This window comes from Patiria miniata, unplaced genomic scaffold (assembly GCF_015706575.1).
Source record: "Patiria miniata isolate m_02_andy unplaced genomic scaffold, ASM1570657v1 HiC_scaffold_19, whole genome shotgun sequence".
NCBI classification, from domain to species: domain Eukaryota; kingdom Metazoa; phylum Echinodermata; class Asteroidea; order Valvatida; family Asterinidae; genus Patiria; species Patiria miniata.
This window is the reverse complement of record NW_024037057.1, coordinates 12299841-12325110: the sequence shown is the minus strand read 5'-3', so window position 1 is coordinate 12325110 and position 25270 is coordinate 12299841. Positions and strand designations below refer to the sequence as shown.

Here is a 25270-nt window from a genome sequence, read left to right as displayed (position 1 = left end):
AATCCATGTTTCTCATGCCCTAGATCGCTCTGACGATCTCCGCCACAAATGGTGTCAGAAGTGGGATGCATGATTTGAATTGATTAGGTTGATCTCTTGTGAGTAAAGTTCATGCTGGTTTGGATATTTTCCGTGTGGTAAGTCGTCAGTCTGATTGTAAGTTGTATACGTGATCCGATACACCGTGCCCTCTGGAGACATGCACACAATAGGAAACAAAATATTGTGTACGTCTCCACAGGGCAATTTCTATCGATGAATACGTCTCCACAACGGTTTTCATGAAATAAATACATGGACTTTACTCAAAAACTAGAAATGTTCAAGGTGGGTTGATCCATCGCAAATGGAAGAGTTTTAGAAAAGGGATATTAAGTCCAAATTTCAGCCAAGGAATTTAATTCTGGTTAAAATAACAGCATTTTGAAATTACACTTTCAAACTACAAATGTCTCCACAAGGTTACAAATTTCAGTATGGTAGTTTGGTTGTTGTGTGGAATCCGTGTGGAAGTGAGAAGCTTGCGCAGATCCGCAAGGGACCACACGAGGACACTGTTAAGAATTAACAGTGTAGTCAGCAGGACAGAAGAGAGAACTGCCCTGTGGAGTTTAGAGGAGAAATTACACGAAATATTTTTTACAAAATGTTGCCACCAAAAATATTTATAATGTGTTCAATATGCACAGTAGATTCTATAGTTGTAATATCAAACGAATTATTGCGGTTAGACAATAAGGCAAACAACGTATGTATAAGGCATTCAACAAGTTAACAACATTATATATAAAGAATAACAACCATGGTTACATTTTATTTACACATGTATGGGTTAATTCCAATCAGGCGTTTACCATCCATTTTGATTAAACATAAGCCAAATGCTAAAGGCTCTTGTGAAGCCCGTTACCGCACCTTTCGTAAGATTAGAAGATTCGCACGATGAAGATCAGCAATAAGGGTAAGTTTGCGTTGAGAACACATTAAACAAATAATAATGGTGTGTGTAAGATTACGATATTCTAACTATGGTAGGTATAGGAGAACTAGAGGTGGTGCACATAGCATTCACTGTGTGATAATAATAATAATAATAATTTGGGAGGCTAATCATCCTTACTCGCAGCTGGGATGCAGAATTGCGAAGGATGCGGCTACAACGTTGTCGGGCCGCTGGCACGTGAAGGCGCCTATGGCTGCCGGCCACATCCACCCATATATGACCACGGAGCACAGCCTGAGATCGAAAGTGTTTGATTTTGCCGGAGGGAGGAAAACCGGAGGGCCCGGAGAAAAACCTTCGTGGCACAGGAGAGAACCAACGCACAACTCTACTCACATGTGATCCGCCGCCAGGATTCCAACCGTGGTCACCTTGGTGAGAGGCGAGCGCTTTACGCACAAGCCACCCAAGCACCTCTCAACAAAAGAGGTTCACATCAACCAGGTAGCAGAGACGTTGTGCTGAATTGCCAACGTCAACACAAGGTTTCCCTCTCTCTTGATAACAGGATTAGAGGCATTTTGAGCTTAGGGTTACTGGTCTCAATCCGAAGAGGAATGTCCAAAGCATGTATGAAAGGTAAACGACTGAACTTCTGCGCTGAACGACTTAGCAGATATAGCTCTCGTGTGCGCTAGGATTTCCGCTTCCAGGTCTCTTACTCATTTCAATTCAATTCAATTTGACTTTATCATCCCTGACGGAAATTCCATTGGCCTTTTACATTTAAACACGTTAATGAAAAAAAAGTTACAAAATTACAAATAATATTTTACAAAAATCACAATACATGTAGCCTACTTCACTAAAAAGAAAGATATATAAAAAAATATTAACATTAATACAGATAAAATACAGCACATAACCTAAAAAAGCCTGTTTAAAATTCCATGTGGTTCCAATTTAAATCCTGTGTTATACAAACTACTCGAACAAATGTTCGTGTAATATTCACTATTTCAATCCCATAAATAACGACGAGCAGAATATGCGCCTAAAACGTTGAATTACCCCCAGTTTTTTAAGAAACTCACAAATTCACACACAACAATTGCCAAATAGTGCTAACGCAAACTTACTCATTACTTCGTAACCTCCATTTCATTAAATATAAAACCTTCAAGCTGCATAGCAATCAAATTGACGTAGTGTACACGACTATTTCATTTGAAAAATATACCTATTACAGTAACATAAATATCAGTAATATACAATTTAAAACATTGCTTTTTTATTCAATTATAAACAATCCCAAATTCCCTGACGTCATTTCCAATTTTTACTTTACGATTAAAAAGTATATGTACGCTACCCAAATGAATAAAAGTCAGTATGATAATAGAATATAAAAACAAATAAACGTTACGATATTTATGTATTGTTAGTTTTGATACATCTTTTAGTATTTGACTGGTTAAGTATGTTCACCTCTAAAAATCAATGTTGACGAAAAACACCATGAAGCTGAATAAAATTAAGGCCAGTAAGCAAAAGGTTTCGGATAACACACCGGCATTGATACACTGCATGTAGGCTACTGAAGTATACAGTAACATTATGACTAGATTCAGTAGAAGAAATCGTCTCTCATTTCTTGATCCATTTGACGCATCTGTTGGAAAAGAAATATATAGAAAACAATTGCAAACTAAAAGTTCAGTTAAATACTCAGAACTGATCGTTCAAATAAAATGTGACAGCACAAACACATTTCTACCATCAATCCGATTACATGTCCTACATGTTTTAAACTAAAAGCCAGTAGGAGTTGTTGAGCCCTGACCTATGTGTTTGAAAAAATAAAAGGGTGTGCTTACCAGTGCTGGGCCGGGTATCATGTATGGAGATGTACTGGGAGGCCCCGAGAAGCCGTCCTCTCTACGATAGTTAGTACTATAGTCATAGGCCCCATAGAATGCGCGTGCGTCGTCCATTGAACCATCGTCCATTGCCTGCATTTTCATGGCAAACAGGACAAAAACTGTTAGTGCCACTAAAGTGCTAATTGATATAAAGATACCCCTTAATAATAAAAAAACACAACAATTGTGTCTTACAAAGTTCAAAGTTTTATGATCGGAAAAAAATACATCGTAAACATAATTAGGTTCACAATCGAAATGACTTGGAAAGTTATATCAGAAGTGAATAAGCCAGTTTGGTATTCCAACTTCGCATGAGCACACCAAGATTTGCCAAATTTTCTTTTGGGATAAGCATTTCATAGTGTGCGTGCAAGAGCATAGCCGGGTACTAGCAAAATTGAAGAGATCATCGTGAAGTTTACATTTTGCAAAAACAAAATTGAACAGCGAAGTGATTTAAAGTGTTTTGTGTGTCAAAACTTGTGTGCGAACGAAAGTTCAATCTCTTTTCGATTGCACGAAAAAATGCACAGAATGCAGATTTGGTTACCATGTCCTCCATAGCCTGGTATGCATTTATTTGCCGCGGTTATTCCGAGAAAGAAAAATCGTCGAATCTTGCTGTGTACCAGACTATTCTGGAATACCGAACTGGCTTATTGGTAAGCCCTTCCTTTACAAAGTGAAAAAGGGCTTGGTAATTCGGCTTGTTGCGAGAAAGTGGAACATGCTTACCAAGACGGTGCGGGGCATGATAGCAGGGCGAGTCCAATTCCTCACTCCGTAGCGATAACGCTGTCTGGCATGGTCCATATCCTATTTGGAATAGATGGACAGAATTTAGAGACACAAGTTACACATGATACAATATTACAAAACATTTTGGTCATACAACTAATAACTGAACTTGAGTGAAACTTGATTGGTCTCTTTTTTGTTATTATAAAGCGATTGTCTGGCTTGAGAACAAAGAACTAGAACATTCAGCTTATTTGATAGGTGTGTGCCATGGATATAGCAAAAACTGAGTCGTATCATAACAGGTAATATCAGACAGTAATCTATGCTTGATACAGTCTTTAAGACTTAGTAGATTCCTTCCTAAGCTGTTTTTGTGGGTTTTTGTCCAATTACAGTCGATTAAAAAAAAAAAACGTCATAAATAAATGACAGACCTGTTGTGCTAAACGTTTGCGTCGTTGAACATCATAGAGGCTTTCAGAGCGATTTGCCATGATGAAGCACATGCACATCGCGACAACGATGCTGCATAACAGGATTGCACCGACTGTAGAGGCAATGGCAATGATTCCACCGTTGACAAGTCCATCTGTTATGATAAAATCAAATGGAAAGATTGCCCTTTACTATTAAATGACGCAACGAGAAAATAACAGACTTAATTTGGGACATTCAATGGCAACATGTATTAAGCTTATACCAGTACTGTTCACATTCCTATGTGTTGTTCGTAGAAGTTAGTACAAGTCACACCGAGCTCGCGTCTAGAGATGAACAATTACACTAATTAGCCGTTGAGTAAAATGCAGTTATGTTATATATTCTTGTTCAACCAGAATGAAGTGGCTGTTTCATGTTATTTTTTGCATTGCCGTACAGAGCATACATTTCGCACCTGTTTCCTCGCAATTGGTCCCGCTGTAACCATCCGTACACCTGAGAAATGATAACGATTTCAATGCATTAATCATTACAAAGATTTATAAGAATTTCATATTTTCAAAGCTTTAATTTTACAAATATTAATAATCCTCGACTCAGTGACTTCCCTGTCTAATTTAGGTAGCCTCTAAATTGAAAATTATGTTCAAATCATAGCCCCATTCATATATCAGACGACCTATGACGGCATCAGACACGTATTACGAAGCCATTGGATACATTTTCCTAGTTTTAAGTGCACCACGTGTTCACATATTGTTTTTTTTTAAGATTTGCAGGACTTACTCGCACGTGTACACATAATCTGGGAAACTTCCGAATTGTGTACACACGCCTCCATTTTGACAATGATATGCCGGGCAAACTTCAGTGGGAGCTGTTTTAAGAAAACAAATCATCCAAATTAACTCAGAAGTTGTAAAAACGTCATTATTACGTTTTAATAGACAGTCACTTCCACGTGACGAACGTCAGAGCGTGCAGAATTAGAAAGCCAGCTCAATTTACGGAGCTAGTTGTAGACAAAATATTCCCCCAAAGTTGTACCAGACACTTCATTAGCAGATTTGTTTTTGGCAAAATGAGTGTTTTGTATGTTTTTTTAAAGGATTCCGAAAAAGCACCGTGTGTTAAATTTACTAATTGTTTGATTTTTTTTAATGATGTCCTACTATAGTGGCCATAAAAAGACAGGCATTATTTACGTTAATGTCGTTAATTATTTCACGTATGTGGTGAATGCTGAATTAAACCGTCAGAAAAGACTTGTAAAAAGCCTATTGGATTCGGGATAGAAGACCCAAGTAGAAATAGTGGGGAGAGGACGAACAAATGCACAACGTTGCAAAAAGCAAAACAAAAACAAAAAACAAAACAAAACGAAACAAAGCAACGAAAACAGCAGCTGTGAAACATTTTAGTTTCGGTTAAATTGAAGTTTGCTCGGGAGTGTATTGGACCTAAGTTTCAAAGGATGACAAATCATCGATGTGTCAAGTTTACTTCAAACATGACCAAACATATTCAACATAACTGTCACGACTGTGCCCGATTGATCAATGGTGAGTGAGTTGTCGATTTGTCCGTTATTGGCCGTCGCGTCGCTGTGAAGCACTTCTCTTAAGGTTTCACTCTCGATGACGGAGTCGAGAGGGAATCTGGCCACACCGTTCACCAACAAACTCCCGTCACGAAAAGAGATCACCTCATAGTCCACTACATTGGATGTCCTAGGTGACCTGCGAAGGGCTGCAATCACCTATTAAGTAGAGAAGCACCGTCAAGCAAGAGTAAAATATTACAAAACATCAATCAATATACTTTAAGTATCTTCAGAAAGAAAATCACAGCGAAGTAGCCCCTGATGAACAACAAATGTAGGAATAGCAAATGTGACCTATCCCCAAAAATATTTGCTTAAAGTTGGAAATTGCCATGTTGCAGTAAAGTTACAACTGATAATGTACTAACCAACGGATAATGTATCACCAACCGATAATGTATCGCAAATTGACCGATGATTAATGTATAGTAACCGATAATGTAACAAAGATTGACTGATAGTGTAATGAATTTAGGTACTCTATCAGTCATTTTTGTTAGATTATTGGTTGGAACCAATAATGTAATACCAATTGACTGATAGTGTAGTACATTTTACCACCTTTTCGGTATTATTTTGTTACATAATCGGTTAGTGATACAATATCGGTCAAGTCTAGTGATACGTTATCCGTTGGTTACTACATTATCAGTTGTAGCAAGTACAGTAAGGCAAAGCCAACATTTGAAGGAGTGGTCAAGTTGTTTTTGCTTCCAGGAGAACCTTGATCTGTGAGTCCACGTTTCCCTTCTTTCATTGTGTCTGTACAGTCAAAAATCTTTAAAACCTATTTCATCCCATTTCATTGGTTGACTGTTTATTCATTGTAACACAACTTCAGACCTGCGGGATATTTAAATGCCATTTTCTCGATTATCAGCTTTACTACTTCAAGTAAGTTGGTGGTCTGTTTTTTCCGTTACTGCAGTTAGTACCCTTAAATGTTATGTATATATCATTGGAAAGCTCTTGTTCGGCAGAATGCAAATAAATAAATCTCTCAATTCGGGCGATTCACTATGCAGTGCGCCACCAAGAGTTTGCCAGGGAGAGTCATTTTTTTTGCCAGTGCATTGTGGGAGATGGTCGACTAATTTCCAGCGCTTTCTGGTCAGTACTTTCGTAAGCGTGATTCGAGTATCTGTTTGCTCTGTTCTTTTCTTTTTATCAATATAATTTTTTTTTATAAGGCGGCAGAACTCTATGCACCTACTGTAACAAATTAGCTCAATTTGTCTACTGACACTCATTCAACTGGGCCATGTTTTGTCGACTGTAAACTTGAAAAAAAAATGGACTCTCCATGGCAAACTCTTTGTGGCGCACTGCATTGTGAATCGCCCGAATTTGGAAACAATCAGACTTTAAGCTCATTTTGTGATGACAGTTATGACACACCACAAAATCCAGCAGAGCAAAGCACTTGACAAATCGTGAAATTTGCGGCAACAAATAAATTAATATTGGCCAGAAAAGGACTTCTGTCATAAATACATTGGACCAAGTTTCTTGGGGGAAATTAACCAAAGGGTTATAAACAATACCATGTTTGATTAATGTTGTTGTTGTACTGAATACTTAGTTTATAACAATACAAAGCTGTATTGTTTACTTACTGCATTGCGAACACATACTGCTCGTTCGCGGAATAGTTGCGAGGTACTGTCCCTGAGTTGATCACTGAAAACCGCAGGCTGACCGCACAGTTCAAGAACCAGTAACTGTGTGCCGAACTGCACGAGACCTGTTACAACAAAATAGTTCCAGTTATTTACACAATAACTCTCAAGTAACTCTGTGCCGAACCAAGGGCGGATCCAGAAAACAATTTTGGGAGGGGCCAAAATTTGTTTTGGTCCCCCCAAAATGTGGGTCAAAATTTTTTTGGATTCTAGATGCTCTGTGGTGCGATCTAAGGCAATTTCTGACCACTTTAACCAATGTTTTTTTGAGGAAAAGATGGTGGTGTACTCATTGTCTGCCTTTATTGCGATGTCACATAAAACAAAACAAAAATTGGTTTCGTTTTTTTTTTGTTTTTTTTTTTTTTGGGGGGGGGGCATGGCCCCCTTTGGCCCCCCCCCCCCCCCTGGATCCGCCCTTGTGCCGAACTCCAACAGCCCTGTTTGGACTAGAGAACATGCGGACTATTGAACCTTTGGACTATCGGGCGGACCACATTTACGACTACCCTGGTTAGACCTGGTTAGAGAAGATGGCTTAGTGTCATACCTCCAGAAGCTGACGTTACTCTGAGAGTTGATAACTCCCCGAGCGGTGCTCCTGCTGTGGATAGTCCATCATTGGTTGAAGTGGTTGGCAGCTGACCTGGCAGACCTGTTGTGGCAAGCTGATCGACCAGCGGGTCTGTTGAAGGGGATGCTTGGCTGGTGGTGTCGATAGGTGATCCTGTGGTTTGTTCAATCAATTGACGAGTTGCGGATACCCCAACAGTGGATTCTGGTCTAGTGGATGCTTGGTCGATCGACACATCCGTTGTTGCCATCCCACCTTCTTGGTCAGTAGTGGATTGCTGGATTGTTGCTTCGGCAGTGGGAGTTTGGTTGATCGAGGCCTCTGTTGTTGTAATCCCACTCTCTTGGTCAGTAGTGGATTGCTCGACTGTTGCTTCTGCAGTGGAAGTTTGGTCGGTCGAGGCCTCTGTTGTTGCCATAACGCTCCTTTGGTCAGTAGTGGATAGCTGGATAGTCGTTACTTCTGTGGTTGGTGTTTCTTCTGTAATAACGTTAATGTAAATATGTCGTTTTTCTGTTAAATTAAAGCAAAACTTGTGGTCATACAAGACCAAATTTAATTTGGTCTTGTATGACTACAACTTTTGGCTGAATTGAACAGAAATTCTAACCAAACCAATCAGTCATACATTAACCCAATTTCGAGTTTATTGCTGTTTTGAACCTTTTTGGGTAAAATGAACCAAGGCAATTTTTCAGTGTAAAGACCCATTATTCATTTCTTATTACATATGAATGTCATTATGTTTTTCTTATATAAGATTGTAACACTCCTTGAAAAATGGCAACATTTTAAATAAGGGTTCTGCTTATTACCTATTGGAACAAATTTGAAAAAAAAATTGTTTGAAGTCATTGTTAATGATACTTGAATGGTTAATTACAAAATACCAACACCCACGTAACACCAGACCTTAATTATTACAACTTGCTGAACCTCAAGAAATCCCCCTTTTTAAGTGGGCCTATGGGAAGAAAAACACCAAACAGTGCCAACAAAAATAGAAACGAAAAATATACCTTCGATCAATGCTATTCCCACGTCATCGATTGCGATATCTGACAGACCCGTTGGGCCACGAACTGCTCGGAGAGCTATTCTGAAGCTTGACGTCACTTCTGACAGTACCTCGTGCTGGATCCAGCTTGGGTCACCTGGCCCTCCGCCGGAAGTGAAGAGACGGTCACCCTCGGATAAACTCCCATTTTCTGGGGTTTTGAAGACATCTAAACGACCTGCAAATTTCAATGATGAAGTCAAAATGCAAAGCGAACATTAATCTAAAAAAAAACATGTGACATAATTCGGCCGTTTTACAATGCAGTGCGCCACCAAGAGAGTCTATTTTCAGGTTTATGGTCGGCAAAACATGGCCCATTTGAATGAGTGTCAGTAGAAAGCTTGGCTAATTTGTTATAGATTCGGGCATAGCGTTTTGTCGCCTTACTAAAACACCATATTGACGAAAAAAGAAAAGAAAAGTACAAACAGATACTCGAATCATACGCTTATGAAACTACTGACCGGAAAAAGCCCGAGCAATTTCTAATGTTCCGCGTTGCAAATTTGTCGACCGTCTCCCACAATTATGCACTAGGAAAAACTCTTGTCGGCGCACTGCATTGTGAAACGTCCGAACTTTTGCTGTGGTATGATTTATAAGGGTAGATTCAAAGGAGTTGTCACACTGTATTATTTTTCAAGGAAACAGAAACAACTTCTTTGCAGCCAATAACCATGTAGAGCATATAGAGAGCTTCCCAAATAGTAATGGTTCTGTAGCGACACGTAATTAAAACACTTTTGTCCGTTTGGCTGACCATACTTGCGTTGCACTTTGGTGACAAATGTCGCTGCACAAACAAACGCACATGCATGTACAAATCGCCATCTTTGTCATCGTTGCATGCAGAAGAGTTAGTACGTCAAGTTTTCATCATTTTTTATCGTGTTCTACTGTTTATATTTTCGTCATTGTTGTTAGTAAATATTTTCACCCATTTCGTCTTTGTCAACTGTACATAATTTGTCTCCATGAGTGTTATTTCTGCCATATTCGGCGGGAATAAAACCCGAGCTGTGGTTCGCCGAACGTACGGCTCCGACCAGGTTGCGGTGCACCGCCGTCGGACTATACCACGCTGCAGGCCCTCGATCATCGGACACGCGTAGAAATCAGTCATCAGAGGTGAGTCGATGTTGGCAGTTAACCTTAGATACCCCACCGTTTTAATGGTAAAGGGGGAACTCAGTGAAGGCGTGCCTTCCTGCCCTGCTTGTGGGATCCAGGGCATGCCCCCGATTTTTTGAAGTCTACCAAAACTTTCTCCCATTCTAAGGCAATCCGAGAATGAAATTAGGAACTCTAGCATTCCAGGTTTTATTTGTTAATTGGCCCCATTTTCTGTATCATAACAGTAGTGACTGTTGGACGGGGATGAAGGGGGAGGGGGGGGTGGTTCTACATCCGCTACCGATATAGAACCTATCACCTGCTAAATCATGAAAGGGAAGGAGAGATATTCCTACCTAGTCCACTGCCGTACATGTGATACCAGAAGCTGAAGATCGCGTTGCCAGTATGTGTCACAACAGGACTAAGTAAGACAGCGGTATCGCCCTCAGATGTAAAGTTCCCGTCTAAGTAAAGATAGGATCCACCTAAATCCACAAAATGACCAATGGAAAGGAATTTAACAATGTGCGCAATGTCCACAATTCTGGCGTTTAACAATGCAGTGCGGCCACCAAGACTTTGCCACGAAAAGTCCCTTTTTAATTTTACAGTCGACAAAACACGGAGAATTTGAATGAATATCAGTAGTGAACATCGGCTAAAATGTTAGGGATTGGGGAATAGCATTCTGCCGCCTTACAAAAACACCATATTGATAAACTTAAAGGAAAGGGCAAACAGATGCTTGAACCACGCTAACAAAACTACTGACCGGAAAAGCTAACAACTTTCAAATGTCCCGTGCTGTGAATTTGTCGACCTTCTCCCACAATGCATTGGGACAAAAATGCACTCTCCGTGGCAAACTCTTGGTGGCACACTGCATTGTAAATCGCCCGAGTTGGTTCGATCGAATTCAGATCCACTATTTGGTTCGTATTAGTATCTCAAAATATTAAGGAACATGTCTTAAATACGAAACCTGGTATACAGTTTCTTCGTCCCGCCTCGTTCATTAGACTAATATTTTGTTTAAAAGGCACACTTTTTAACAGTATTTGTGCAGACTTGAGCCTAGTTTTTATCGGTTGGGTCACAACTATAGGCTAAATTAGTATAATTAAGGAGTCGGGACGAAGTGATTACAATATTAGGGGGGGGGGGGAGGGGGAATTGGGCTGGTACCATTTTCTCAAAAATAGGGGGGCGCTCTTCAAAACCAGCCATTGTGCAAACTACGCATTGTGTGCCCATTTTCAGGGCTTATTGTAAGGGTTTTGGGGCTTTCATATTGCTCGTTCATATCAGAACTCTCTATTAATGATGTGCATCGGGTCAGGTTGACAAGGCCAAACCGAACCGAAACATTAGAGATTTAAACCGAATCCGAACCGAACCGATCTTAACTCCCTTATACCGACCCGACCCGACCCGACAAAAAATAAGGTAAAACGGACCCAAACCGCCCCGAACCCGACCCGAAAAAAACCCGAATATTTGGCTGGGACTAACAGTGATCACTTTTTGTTGTGCCTGCCCTTACCCACGTTGCATGGATTCTTTTGCAAAAACATCGTCTCTCTCTCATACTCAGTGGTTTGATATGATCGAGAAACAAATCTGCTTATTGAACTATATTCAAACTTACTTCCCGTGGTGTGATCTGATTCAGGTCCAGTGCCAGCTGTTACGGTATCTCCAATCTCCAAAAGCCAGTTGGTATCATCGTTTTGTGACTGCACCCATCCACATAACGACCCTTCTTCAAAAGTGCAGTTAAAGTTTGTATCTCCTGTGAATAAAAAGAAGATAAATGCAGCGTAAGTAAAAAAAAAATAAAAAACGAAACCCAAATGTCGGGACCATTGTTTGAGTGAAGTTCTGTAAGTGGCACTTTCAAACTCTAGGATATAAAAGCCGAATGCATAAGCTTTCTTTGAGAACCAGAAACACAAAAAGTGAAGTGTTCTTTCAGCAAAACGAACACAAATCACATTCAGATGTGTGTGAATTGTTATCGTTTTGCTGAAAGAACGCACACTTGATCACTGTGATCCGTGGACAAAACTTTAAACGGTGGTTGTGTTTACAATTCCGTGGAATGTAAATGAGTGATTTGAATGATTTTTGTACTAAAAGAAAGCACTTGAATTGGGCTTTTATATCCTATATTTCAAAAGTGCTTCATACAGAACTTCACTAAAACAATAGTGCCGACATTTGAGTTTCGTTGTGTTTCTACTCATCCTGTATATTCACACAATATTCAGTAATCTGTTTGATATGTTTCAACAACTACGATCAACGCATATGTGAGATGCACTTTTCGTCGAGATATAACGATATTCTTATTGTTACTCAATACCAAATGGCTTGTTGCCAAACGGAGCCACGGTAAGGGCCCGTGACCATTCAGCCCCAGTATGAAAAGGGCCCCCCGGTAAGCTCGTCCCCTCCCAAGAAGTCCTTTCGTACCGTCCCAGCTACCGGCCCAGGAGCTAGTCCGGTTGCTAATCAGGAACTCCTCTATCCTGGGGTCTATTGTTTGCAAGTATTGACAATGTAATATATCCCAGAAGAAACCCGCTTGTGGTTTTCATCTCTCAGTGCGAAACAATAGAACACTTTCGTCGGCACAGATCAAAACACCTGCCATGCGGTTTCGCGCACAATCATGGACCGTAAATTACCAAGGCATTATGGAAGGATTTTATCTTTAATCCGGTAAGTCTGCTATTGTTCTGCTCTGGACGTTCTCTGAAGGGCAATGCATTGATGCGCCTGACTGACTTCAAGGCTTCTGGTCAGACAGGACCATGTACCGGACGAGACTGGGCTGAAGACCGGACTGGCTTTGGACCGGACGGGGAACCGGGGGGCCCTTTTCATACCAGGGCTGAATGGTCACGGTCCCTAAGGAAGAGGCGTCGATATTTGGTTCCAAGAGGAGCCCACGGTAGTGAAAGGGTTAACACAGCTAGATTTCCTCTTACCCCATTGCAGAAATTGTTTTCCAGCTCAACTCACTTTAATTTAATAATAAAATTTGCCTCAATTAAAATAAATAATTATGTTCCTCCGAATATGCTTTCAGAGATCAGTAGTTGTGTACAAAACAATTAAGATACAAAAATACAAAACAAGGACTTCAAAACTTAAAAAAAGGAATATATAAAACGAAACAACGTGTATTAAATCAATATCTTAATATCAATATTTTCATTTCACAAACAAATCCCAGCACGATCTAAAAGTTGGACACACAAAAATGAGGCAGTAAACTCACAATTCTATGCTTCATCGTGGCTTGAGCAGCCTCTATTTTTGATTTTCTTGGCTAAACGACATAAATTGGGTATAAGTTTGCTCGTAAAACCAGGGTATATAACAAACTGCCTTTAAGTTTAACAAGCCCAGGGAATACACAATGTGTCTTGCGGCAAACCTGGGGGCCACCTTCACAGCTTGGATACATTATTTGAAGCCAATACTATGGCCTCAAATCGATTCAATCAAATCATATGAGTCAAATGTATTTCTTACTTTCACACAAACCCATCCGCAGGTTGATGTCATCGATCGCTATATCGCCATGAAGTCCTCCGTTGCTTGTTGCTTTGAAGTAAAAACTAACATGAGAAGTTACACTTCCAATGTCGACCAGCCCATGAAGCCATCCCCTCCTTCCTGTCTGTCCCCCTCTCGCGCCGAAAACCTCCATGGTGCTGTTGTACGCATACGCCTGAAGCACACCTTGAAAATATAATAGTTATGGTATTGGATTGACGTGCAACGAGTAAAGTATATGGTGCTTAAAGAGGTTGTGGAATGCTCGAAGACATTTCCGTCATTTTTTTGGTATATGTAGCCTAAGGTGTGATGAAATAAAAACGACTATTGTTTCTGTCATGGAATGAGTACAAAGGGTACTTTTGAGAGCTATTTTTCAGGTCCTGTTTCGACCCGAACGTGCAATTTGTGTAAAAGTCGTCGTTGCGGGCAAACGACAGTAAATCGTGACGTAATAAACAGGACTCGTTTATGCTACTCTGTATCGGGAGTCCTGTTTATTACGTCACGATTTACTGTGTTTTGTTTGCTGCCCGCAACGACGACTTTTACACAAATTGCACGTTCGGGTCGAAACAGGCATGACAGGACTTGAAAAACAGCTCTCAAAAGTACCTTTTGTACTCATTTTATGACAGACGCAAAAGTCGTTTTTATTTCATCACACTTTAGGCTACATATACCCGAAAAATGACGGAAATGTCTTCGAGCATTCCACAACCTCTTTAATTTTGTCGTTCCTCTGGTTTATAAAGCTTAACACACATGTCTTGCCCGTTCACATTTTATGTGAACGTGTTCGCACCAAACACAGACAGGTCTAGTCACAGACGCCTGTGTTCGGTTTTAAATAGATTCCTTAAATACCTAAGACGATTTACCCATTCTTATTGGAAGAGAGCCCGTCACGTGGCCGGTTTTAAACGGTTGACAAGGACATGGCTGGCTGGTCTTAAACACTTGTCCAGTGTCACATGAATTGTTGACTCCTTTAAAATCCGGTGCTAGCATCATTTTGTGCATTGGTTGAACGTTCACAATCCTCACGTAGGCATGTGAAACACTACTAGTGAGTCAGCATTTCATTGCACTACATTTTAATGTTTTTACTCGAGTTCTCCATAAAGATCCTGTTCATGTGCTATTACTTGTATTTGTACTCAGAGGCACAAGTACTCGGACTCGGCTTTACAAAATGTGCACTTGAAGGTCGAATAATAATAATAATAATAATAACACGATTTATAGCGCGCATTTTCGCAAGTATCAATGCGCAACTAAGAACAACTCCAGAAGACAAGTTACAGATTATGTGGAGAGAACAGATCAGTTTTCAGTCTGCCCTTAAAGTTGTCAAGAGAACTGATGTTGCGGATGTTGTGTGACAAGGAATTCCAGCATCGGGGACCAGACACTGAGAAGGCCCTGTCCCCTGCCTTTTTGAATGTGCGTGGAACTCTAAGGTTGTTACTGGAGCGGTGGCCACTACGGCCGGGTGCATTAAGGTTGAGTGATCCCATTATGTATTGCGGCATTGTGTTATGAAGTGCTTTGTGCATGAAAACTGCTGTTTTGAAGTTGATGCGTTGTCTAACTGGTAACCAATGTAATTGTTGAAGGAGTGGAGAGGCATGTGTGTATTTGGTCGAAGTACTTGGACTCGGGTACCTGTACTCGTTCTCAGTGGACAAAGTACTCATATGTTCGTGGTACTTGGTAGTTCGGTACTCGGCAGTACTTGGATAAAGATACTCGACTACAACACTACCAATGTGCCCCACCCATCTTAAAGCAGGCACCTAAGTGTCCATTCAAACTGGATCACAGTTACGCTACCTGTATTCAAGCGATACATCAAAGTGGAATATACAAAGACGATTTGTATTTTACCTATATATCGCCCGTACATGCTGTACCAGAAACTAAAGCAAAAGTCTACTCCATCCTCTGTGTCAACTTCCACCACAGGACTGTCAATTATGGGCTTGGCGTTCCGAGTCGAAACCTTAAAGTAAAGATACCTTCCGGTTTCATCTATAGCAGGATGAACATGAAAAAAAGATGTAAGTTAATTGGAATAGGAATTTGTTTTGTCTTTCGAAGTTGCAAATTGTACTTACTCATGTCACATACATTTATAAACCTAAATATGTTGTAGATTGAAACATATGAAATAAAGGAGGTACAAGTCAGTGTTCATGTTTAACTCTGAACACAGTTTGTACAGAGTACAGCGCGTACAACTTTTTTTGCGACCTTCTAGCGTCGCCGCGGAAATACGTACCGCCATTATTTGTACATAAGTTTAAAGCTTGGAATCTTAACTTAATCCCTGGTTGAAATTAGTTTGATTTTCAAAATGGTTTCTCAATTATTTGTGTTCAAACAAAGGCATGTCAAACACAAACTCAACAGATTTCAAGGAGAATCAATCATGCGCACTTTCTCTAATGTGGAAATGGTTCATCACGTTCACGATGTGACAATCAAGTTGCCTTTTACTTTCTGTGCTTCCTATTCTTTGCGATCGACTTAGACTTCACCTTAAATGAAGTCACAATATTGTTCTTCGTTTCAGCTTCATTGTGCAGCTGTGTATCTAATCAAAAATAGTACTCAAAGTGTTGAAGTGTATTAAATGCATCATCAACTTTCCTTGAAATCGGTTTAGTTTTTTTTTTATTTCTGGTAATGAAACCAAGGGTCCCTCAAAAGTGCCTTAAGCAATGTAGCCCGGAAGCCTGAAGAAACCTGTAGAGAGAAGACAATGAGAAGAAATTACAGTTTTAGAGGTGGGAGGAAAAGCCCAGAGGAATATTCTGAGGAAAACCCACGGAATCAGGTAGGGACTGAAAACCCAATCCACATATTGGCCCAGGCGGGATTCGAACCCGAGTCACAGCGGTGGAAGGCGAGGAAAGTACCGCTACGCCAACCTGACTCCCCTTAGTTTGTTTTCTACATGCATCTGCATGAACACTATTAATACAATTCTTTTAAATATCAAACTAATGCTACCGAGGGTTAAAGTTGACAGTAGGAGTTTCCGTGTTGACGCTAAAACCTCGCAATAACAAATTGCGGGAATTTCGGGACGCGTTGTAGTAGGGTGTGTATAAAAAAATGCAAACAAAATATAACGGAATGTCAGATGCAGAATGTGCAACCAAACAGATGTAATATAGGTATGGTTTGAAACATACGCCTTTTCACTTTAAAATGGGAAATCGAACTTTAACATCCGATATTTTGGACGGACTTATGAGTAATTTTCAAAAAGAGGTTAAATTGACCATGGAACCATGTTTTCAATGTAAGGGATTGGGATCGACAAAGGTAGCATCATTAACTCGTTGTGGATTACTCGTTGTGGATTATTTCTTGGCCTACACAAAATGTGTTTAGCGAGTAAACACAATTCTAAACACTTCTTGCTATCAGTATGTAAACATGTTCAAATGCTAAATATTCTTAGCATGAGGCGATAGCAAGAAGGTGTTTAGAATTGTCGTTTACTCGCTAAACACACGTTTTTGTGGGCCAGGCAAATATCCACACAAATATCCACACAGAGGCAATTAGGCTACCTTTGTCCCAATACCTACAATTTAAAACTTGGTCCCATGGTCAATTGACTTCTCGTGTTGGAAAATTACTCATAACTCTGGCATACAAAATCAGATTTGGACATTTGATGTCTCATTTTAAAGTGGAAAGGCGTATTTTTCGAACCATACATATGGTATTTAAGTTGGGTACACATTTTACATCTGGCATTCTTTCAAGCAACAGTGGAGACAATCCTCCTATATGGCTGTGAGGCATGGACTCTGACAAAAACCATGGTTAAGAAACTGGATGGCACATACACCCGCATGTTGGGGAAGGTTCAGAACATTAGCTGGCAGGACCACGTCACCAATGTCCGGCTCTATGGTAAACTCCCTGCGCTCACGGAGAAGATCAAGGCGCGTAGGTTGCAGCTTGCTGGTCACTGCCACAGACACCCTGAGCTGCCTGCTAGTAAGCTCGTGGCTTGGGAACCAACGCATGGCAGACGAGAGCCTGGACGCCCAAGGACAACTATGTTAATGACGTTGATGCAGGATGCAGGAGTCGAGACGAAGGAGGAGTTGGCCAGTTGCATGGAGTCAAGGGAGGTGTGGCGCGTCAGGCATCGTTCCCGCCTCAAGACGGCCTCACGGCAACGTCTCGAGCCGACTTGATAGATAGATAGCATTCTACTATGTTGTTTGAGACACACTGTAGATATGACGTACCTCCTAAAGTGTGATCGACATCAGGACCAGTCTCGGAGGAAGGTGTGCTGCCTGCTCCCAGTAGCCAGTTATCCCCGTCACCCTCACGTTGGGTCCAGCCGCAATACCCATCCTCAAAGGAACAGTTGAATGGTCTGTTGTCTTGAAGGCAATGGTCAGGTAATAAAGAGTAAAATTCATATGTGGAGTAGTCCACTCAACTTATTGAAACGGAGGGTTTTCCTTTTAACGATTTTTTGCAATAAAGTCAAGTATACGTTGGTTTGTGTGTTGAGCAAAGTGAGGCCGTCGTTTATCTCCGGTTTCAGTAGCATGAAAATACAGAGAATATTACCTCCTCCCCTATATGGGACGCCAGTCCATCGCAAGTTACTCCCCAGGTAATACCGGTACCCATTTTGTAGAGACAAGTGAGGGTGAAATGGATTGACCAAGGACAGAACATAATGGCCAGCAGCTGGATTCGAGCCCTGACCCTCTGCTCATGAGTTACGAATCCTAACCACTAGGCCACAAACGGTATATTAATTTATTATAGTTAAAGGGAATGTACAACATTGGCTTTTGCTGCAATGTTCAGAAATAAATGGATTGGAGGATTAGTATGTTATATAAAATATTGTTAAACTGACTTGTTTCATGTTTTGGGCTTGTAGATGCTGGAAAAAAACAAGAAAATCTATCATGTTCTTGTATTCTGGTACCCTGACCCCACTTAAGATGAAACGAAGCAAATTGTAGACTTTGGGGAATTGTAAGGTCAGAGAATCAGTCTGGCAGGATTGTACCTCTTCACATGTGTGTAATCAATTGCAAAGAAAATGCGGAATAACTAAATCTGAAAAATTAAGAACAGTTTTTGAAAAAAAGAGTTTTCGCCAACGCTGGTCGGCCGACCAGCGTTGGAAAAATACAGTTTTTCTTTAAAATGTCAGCCCACCAGGAGCCACGATTTTAAAGGATTCTTTAGAATGTCAGTCCCTAACAATTTAGTAAGGAATTTCGTGATAATTTGATCATTTCGTTTTTTGATGTTTGCAAATGTTATATGTTCCCTTTAAGTAGTGCACTCTGCATGAAACCCGCGTTTTATGTAGTTTAAATATCGATCGGTGTTTGTGCTGAAGCACGTAATTATACCCCTTCTCATCGGGCCAAAAAAAAAAAACATTCCAACGACAACAATGGCTACAAAGGGGTATACAGCTCGAAACGATTTTGGCGAAACCCAACTCACGGTTTACTTTCCCTGCCCTTAATGTAACCATTATTTCACTCCTGGGCTGGATAACATTGTATCTCGCACAGTCACCTGTTCAAGTCTCCGTTTTATAACGAGCTCGTTTGAAGACTTCTGGTTTGATGACGTCCTCGTTTTATTCTTTATTCTCAACTTACCTGGACATAAACCTGGCTGAATGTCTACGTCGTCGATTCCTATGTCCCCGTTAGAAATTGGGGAACCAGCACGACCGACAAGTCCGACATAGAAGTCCTCGGTTTGATCGATAATATTAGCCATTGCCTGCAGCCAAACATCCTGACTCGTTTGCTGCTGATATAAACGATAGATGGGTGCGCCCAGAGGCTCGGTCAGGTTTGTTGTCACGATCGCCTCAAATTCACCTAAGAGAAATGAAAACAAACCATTAGCTCGTATTGCAGCTGCTGTCCATTCGGCAGCCACAAGGCGTGAGCCAGGCACAAAAAAACATGTCGAATTTGCAACTTTCTGGTTTTATATGTTTCTTAACCCTGCGCAGCGTTTACAAAAAAAATGTTTATCAGAACTCGCCAACGGTGGCCCTTTGGGCCACAGGTACTTCCCCGCACTACGCAAGACCCTATTCATGTCAAAACCACAAAAAGCCAAGTGCCAGACAGTGTCCAGGCAGTTGCCAGACAGTGCGCTTAAAAGATAATTGACTGGCGGCTGTGGTTTGCGGCTATGAAGGGAGATGGCTGTGCAAAGTTACAGGTGTTTGTATATGTTTCAATGAGACTTGGCAGGAGGCCTGGTCGAAAGTTTGTTGACACGGCTTGGGTGAAGCCCTAGCTGCAAAGTTCATTGAACCAGCTGATTGGCCCTGGGGAGAATGGGGGAATGGGGAGGGGGAGGCTGAAAACCATCTTTATTTAGGGGGGGGGGGCTGTTCAAAGCCGATGACCATGACACTGCAATTCATTCAAATAAGGTTTTGCCCTTCACCGACGTTTAAACACTGTATACTCAGTGTGTTACCTCTCGAGTGAAAGTTGGAAAAAATCACTCGGGTGGGACTCGAACCCACGACCTCCTGCTTTCTAGTGCAGATATCTTACCACTCGACCATCGACCTAACGGGATCGGTTGGCTGGTTCGAATCTGATGTACATAGCAGCAGGTGCCGCATAAACTATTATAATATGGAATGTTGCGTCGGGGTTATAGCAATCAAATTAGGTTTTGCCCTTCACCGACATTTAAACACTGTATACTCAGTGTGTTACCTCTCGAGTGAAAGTTGGAAAAAATCACTTGGGTGGGACTCGAACCCACGACCTCCTGCGAGTGGTAAGACGTCTGCACCAGAAAACAGGAGGTCGTGGGTTCAAGTCCCACCCGAGTGATTTTTCCAACTTTCACTCGGGAGGTAACACACTGAGTATACAGTGTCTAAACGTCGTTGAAGGGCAAAAACCTAATTTGATTGCTATCACCCCGACGCAAAATTCCATCTTATAACTGCAACTCATTCACTACCTATATCTTCTCCGTACATGTTGTACCAAAAACTGAAGCACCATGAGTTGCTTTGATTGCCAGCAGTGTTGACTCTTGGACTGAGGAGCACAGCATACTGAGGGGAGACTAATCCTCTCGACTGGAAATAGTAGTAACGGCCAGTTATAGCTACGAATAAGAAAAGTATAAAGAAGAGGTGAACACTAGGAACATGGCGCTGTTTAAAGGTAGGGCACACTTACATTTTTTTGGAAATGCAGGGTGTATCAAAAAAAGAGGAAAACCCGATGTAAATGTAAATTAAATTAATTCTAGTAAATATTTTCAAATAATTACAGATCATGTGAAACGCGGATAAGTCTCCTTTCAAAGGATAGCTTGATTGTGTGTCTGTGGCCATGGATGAATGTGCAAGAGAGTATGTGCAAAAAAAGGTAACTGATATTCTTGGTGTGTGGAGCGGCTTAATTTAAAGAAAGAAGACATCCTTTTCTTTGATGTAACCACCCTCATCGTTGAAGTAAACACCTCATGGCCAAATGCCTTCCACGTGGCTACCACCACTTTCCACACAAATAATCAGTAAATATATTAATCCCATATACATATGATCTAATGTAAAGCACTTGCACGGGATCCAATTGGATCACACTTTACATGATCCAATGTCATCACACTTTTAGTATCCAATGGGATCCAATTGATCAAGTTCCAATGGAATCACAATGGGTCCCATTTAACATAATACTACATGTATAAGGTTTCCAATGGGAAAACACTTTATATGATCCAATGGGATCCCATTCATCGGAATTCAATGGGGTCACTCTTTTTAAGATACAATGGGATCATACTTTATAGAATACAATTGGATTACTTTATAGAATACAATTGGATTACACCATATGCGATCCAATGATCCCATTTAAAGGAATCCAAAGGGATCACACTTTATAGGATCCAATGTAATCTCACTTTTTTTTAAGGATCCTATGGGATCACAATGGGTCCCATTTAACATGATACAATGGGATCATATTTTGTATCATTTATCATGATACAATGAGATCACACTTTATAGGATCCAATGGGATTACACTTTAAGGGGTCCAATTGGATCACATTTGGAATCACACTTTACAGAATGCAGTGGGATCCCATACAACGGGGCCAACATGGGACCCAATTGAAGGTGTTCTAAATTCAAATGGGATCCAATTGCTCTCCATTGCATGGGATCACATGAATACCATTGGAACCGACTGTTGTTTTTTTCATGGAGTACCTGTACATATTTGAGTGTACATGTACATTACCTTGTAGGTAGTCGTACACCCTATGCCAACTTGCCATGGTAATTTCAACCGTCACCTCGCTTTTTTAACATCCGGTGGTACCATGGTAAGGTACCATGGTAAGCATGCCACGTTCTCTCGAAATTCCAAAGAGTGAAAATTCACTCCCACATTCGGAAACTCTGAACTAGACGTTTTAGAGTCAATCGTAAAGATGCTTCATCTGAAGTGGTTCATTTCTCAGACCTTTTCAATCAAACATGAGAGTGATTTTCACTCTAAAACGTCTAGTCCCCAATTTCACTCTTTGGAATTTAGAGAGTTGCGCCATCTTTTTTCAACATCTTACATTACTATAGTGGTATGCGTACAATCGTCTTTCCATGTAGAAGTACAACGGTAATATCAGCGATATTGCCAGAACATCATTATATCCTATTCAGGACTTCAAATCCGATTTGTCTTTTGGAAAATCAATACGCCCTAATATGTATCCAGTGAGAGCACAAAGCTGTAAAAAGGCCACCAACGTACGCCCTTGGCTAGGGCGATGGGGCCGAGGGAAGTGTGTTCTCACCCCCAGTAGTGTGGTCAGTCACCGGTCCTGTGCCGTCTGTAACGGTCGGCCCTTGTTCCAGAAGCCAGTTGAAATCATCATGCTCTGACTGAGTCCACCCACAGGAGTGCTTTTGAAACGTGCAGTTGAAGCTCAAGTCCGACTCTAAGAAGAGGGAAGTCGGTATATTTCCAATCGGTAATAACGATCAGCTTATCTGACAATACATCAATTAATACATTTACTTAACAATGCTCAATGAATGTTTTGAGTTGCTCACTTCAAAATCAGTGGCGCCGCCATATTTTTTTTTTGGAGGGGGGGGGGGTGTTACAACTGATAATATAGTCACCAACTGATAATGTGTCACCAACCGATAATGTCACACAAATTGAACGATACTGTATCACTAACCAATAATACAGAAATTGACCGATAGTGTAGTAAATGTTACTACACTATCGGTCAATGTTTGTTACATTGTCGGTCTTAGCCGATAATGTAACAACAATCGACTGATAGTGTAGTACATTTTTACTACACTATCGGGCAATTCCTGTTACATTATCGATTAGTCATACAGTATCGGTCAATTTGTGTGACATTATTGGTTGGTGATACATTATCAGTTGTAACGGGGGGGGGGGGGGAGATTGGGTAGTCTATGTTAGAGACCATGAACAAAGCCATGGTCTATTATATGTGAACAGATTCGTTGATTAATTATGCAAGACAACCGCCTCTTGACCTCTAGATTTTGACCAATCAGCGGACGCTTTCTATATCGGGTCTTCGATCATTTACCCGTTGTCACGTCATAGACAGGACAAAAATGAACACAGCAAACAAAGGTTGTGGTCACGCGATCTGTAATATTTTACACGATACGCCCCAAGCTTGTTTAGGTTTTATAGATCTATGCCCGGCCGTTCTTGTATTACGAAACACAGCATTCGAATTGACCAATCAAACATTTAGTCCTGATTTGTGAATGAAATGACCCAACGATTTAGTAAAGTCGACTCCGATTGGCTGAGGCACGCGATCGCATAAATCTGCATGCTTAGATATATTTCAGACGTTAGACAGGATACTTGGCTCCTTGGATAACGGAGACTAGCAAACAGGGGGGGGGGGCAAGGATTAATTTCAGGAGGTAGTCAATGGCCCGGAAAAATATGCCAACAGAACACCTAGAGGTGAAGTCGTTATATATAGTCGTATTAAATATATCAAACCATAGAATGGTGTTTAACAAATGTATATCAAATGTACAAAGACGTTGGCTGCACACTATCTACGGCTGTATAAATGCATGTGTGGAATGTCTTGTCTACCAAAGTACCAATGTTTATAATGCTTTCGTTGGCCCAAAATTTATCCACAGAACCAATGATTCACTCTCTAACTTGTGTTGAATCTCAACAGCGAAGAAAATAGACATAATTGATATATTTGTAGATAAAGTGAAGGGGAAAACCGAGGGACAAACGGGGGGGGGGGGGCAACTTTAGGGGGAAATGCCACCCCCCCCCCATTGCCCCACCCCAGCGTCGTCACTGTTCACAATTGTAAAGGAATGCTTTTGACAGCTTATAGTTGAATAGCTTGTGACTTTATAAAGGCATGGTAAAGACTTGTACAGGACTGAATCACATCCCCACCTGACAGTGCAGTGAGCACGACCATACTTCAAAAACAGGAATCCTTTGCATATATGTACAAAATAGTACAATTTGAAGTGGTTCTAGAAAACAAATGCATAGCAGTTTTCATGGGCACAATGGTAATTATGAAACAGGAATGCCTCTGTTTATTTTTCAATGTATTCAGCATCTATTTCGATTTGAATATTTATCCAAAATTGTATTTATGCCCCAACTTCGGAGTGTTTTGTTTCTGGGTTTTTTTGTAAAGGAAAAATTAGTGGCTCCAAACTTGATTATTGTGACTCAACAAAAACTGACTCATCTTAGGACTGGTAGCCACCAGTGTAGAACTCAGATAACATGTCAAACCCGAACAATTCATGGATGCTCAAAATTAAGCCAAAATAAATGCTTACCTGGACAAAAGCCCGCTAATATTTCTAAGTCGTCAACTGCGATGATAAAGTCTCTTGAATTTGACTCCATGAACTCCAGCCCGACCTTGTAATCATCATTAGGATAGGTATAAACGTGGGCCTGCAGCCAGACATTTAAACCAGTCTGAGGGCCGGTTAGTCTGTACAATGGCTGCTTTGCGCTCAAGTCGTCATCTTCGTCGTGGTCATAAATGTACACGTTTAGATCGCCTGGATAAATGAAATGAAAACAACAGAAATGTTCAGTCTATCTCTGATTTAGGCACTGAGTGAGGGTCACACGGATCACAATAGACCTTTCTCATGCTGCCACCCCTTTAGTCATGTTCCCTGTGTCCAATAACAGAACTGAATGATAATGTTGTTTTTGTGCATAAAGGAACCAGACAATTTTCCTGCAAGCCTCATTAGGTTACATTGGTTTGAGTGGGCAAACAAATCAGCAACAATGATTATGGTCACTGGGTTCAGGCCCGTTGCCAACGCTGAGCGTCGGGGCCGGAGAGGGGGGGGGGGCATAGTACCAACTAGGGCGGGGGGGGGGGGCACTACCATAAAGTACACAATTCCACATTATGGCTAATGCCATTGGCGGCCAATTGCTCGCCAAGGGGCAAAAATAGGGCCACTTTATCACATCTCTTGGTGTTCCGACCTCCATAAGTTTTTAACT

General features: G+C 40.9%; 1 protein-coding gene across 1 annotated transcript; it reads right to left on the bottom strand.

Moving 5' to 3' along the window:
- Window positions 1-1718: 1718 nt before the first annotated feature.
- On the bottom strand, window positions 1719-24866 carry LOC119725431 (MAM and LDL-receptor class A domain-containing protein 1-like). The gene is made up of 19 exons (XM_038196836.1): window positions 24577-24866; window positions 22533-22676; window positions 20679-20828; window positions 19334-19561; window positions 17936-18130; window positions 15546-15689; window positions 13629-13838; window positions 11734-11877; window positions 10439-10570; window positions 8929-9144; window positions 7886-8389; window positions 7270-7397; window positions 5566-5809; window positions 4837-4927; window positions 4505-4545; window positions 4044-4198; window positions 3604-3684; window positions 2821-2955; window positions 1719-2615 (listed from the first exon to the last, which is right to left on the bottom strand). Exons 1-19 carry the CDS (start codon window positions 24644-24646, stop codon window positions 2571-2573), a joined length of 3057 nt encoding a protein of 1018 aa, XP_038052764.1. The 5' UTR covers window positions 24647-24866; the 3' UTR covers window positions 1719-2570.
- Window positions 24867-25270: the final 404 nt, after the last annotated feature.

Bases quoted from the DNA above. Each gene is read 5' to 3' on its own strand.
- LOC119725431 (XM_038196836.1), bottom strand. From the start codon at position 24,646: ATGGAGTCAAATTCAAGAGACTTTATCATCGCAGTTGACGACTTAGAA. The intron at 10,571-11,733 runs GTAAGTTTGAAT...TTGTGGATTTAG, and splicing joins ATCAGATCACACCACGGGAA to GTGGATCCTATCTTTACTTA. The intron at 2,616-2,820 runs GTAAGCACACCC...CTTTTCCAACAG, and splicing joins TGATACCCGGCCCAGCACTG to ATGCGTCAAATGGATCAAGA.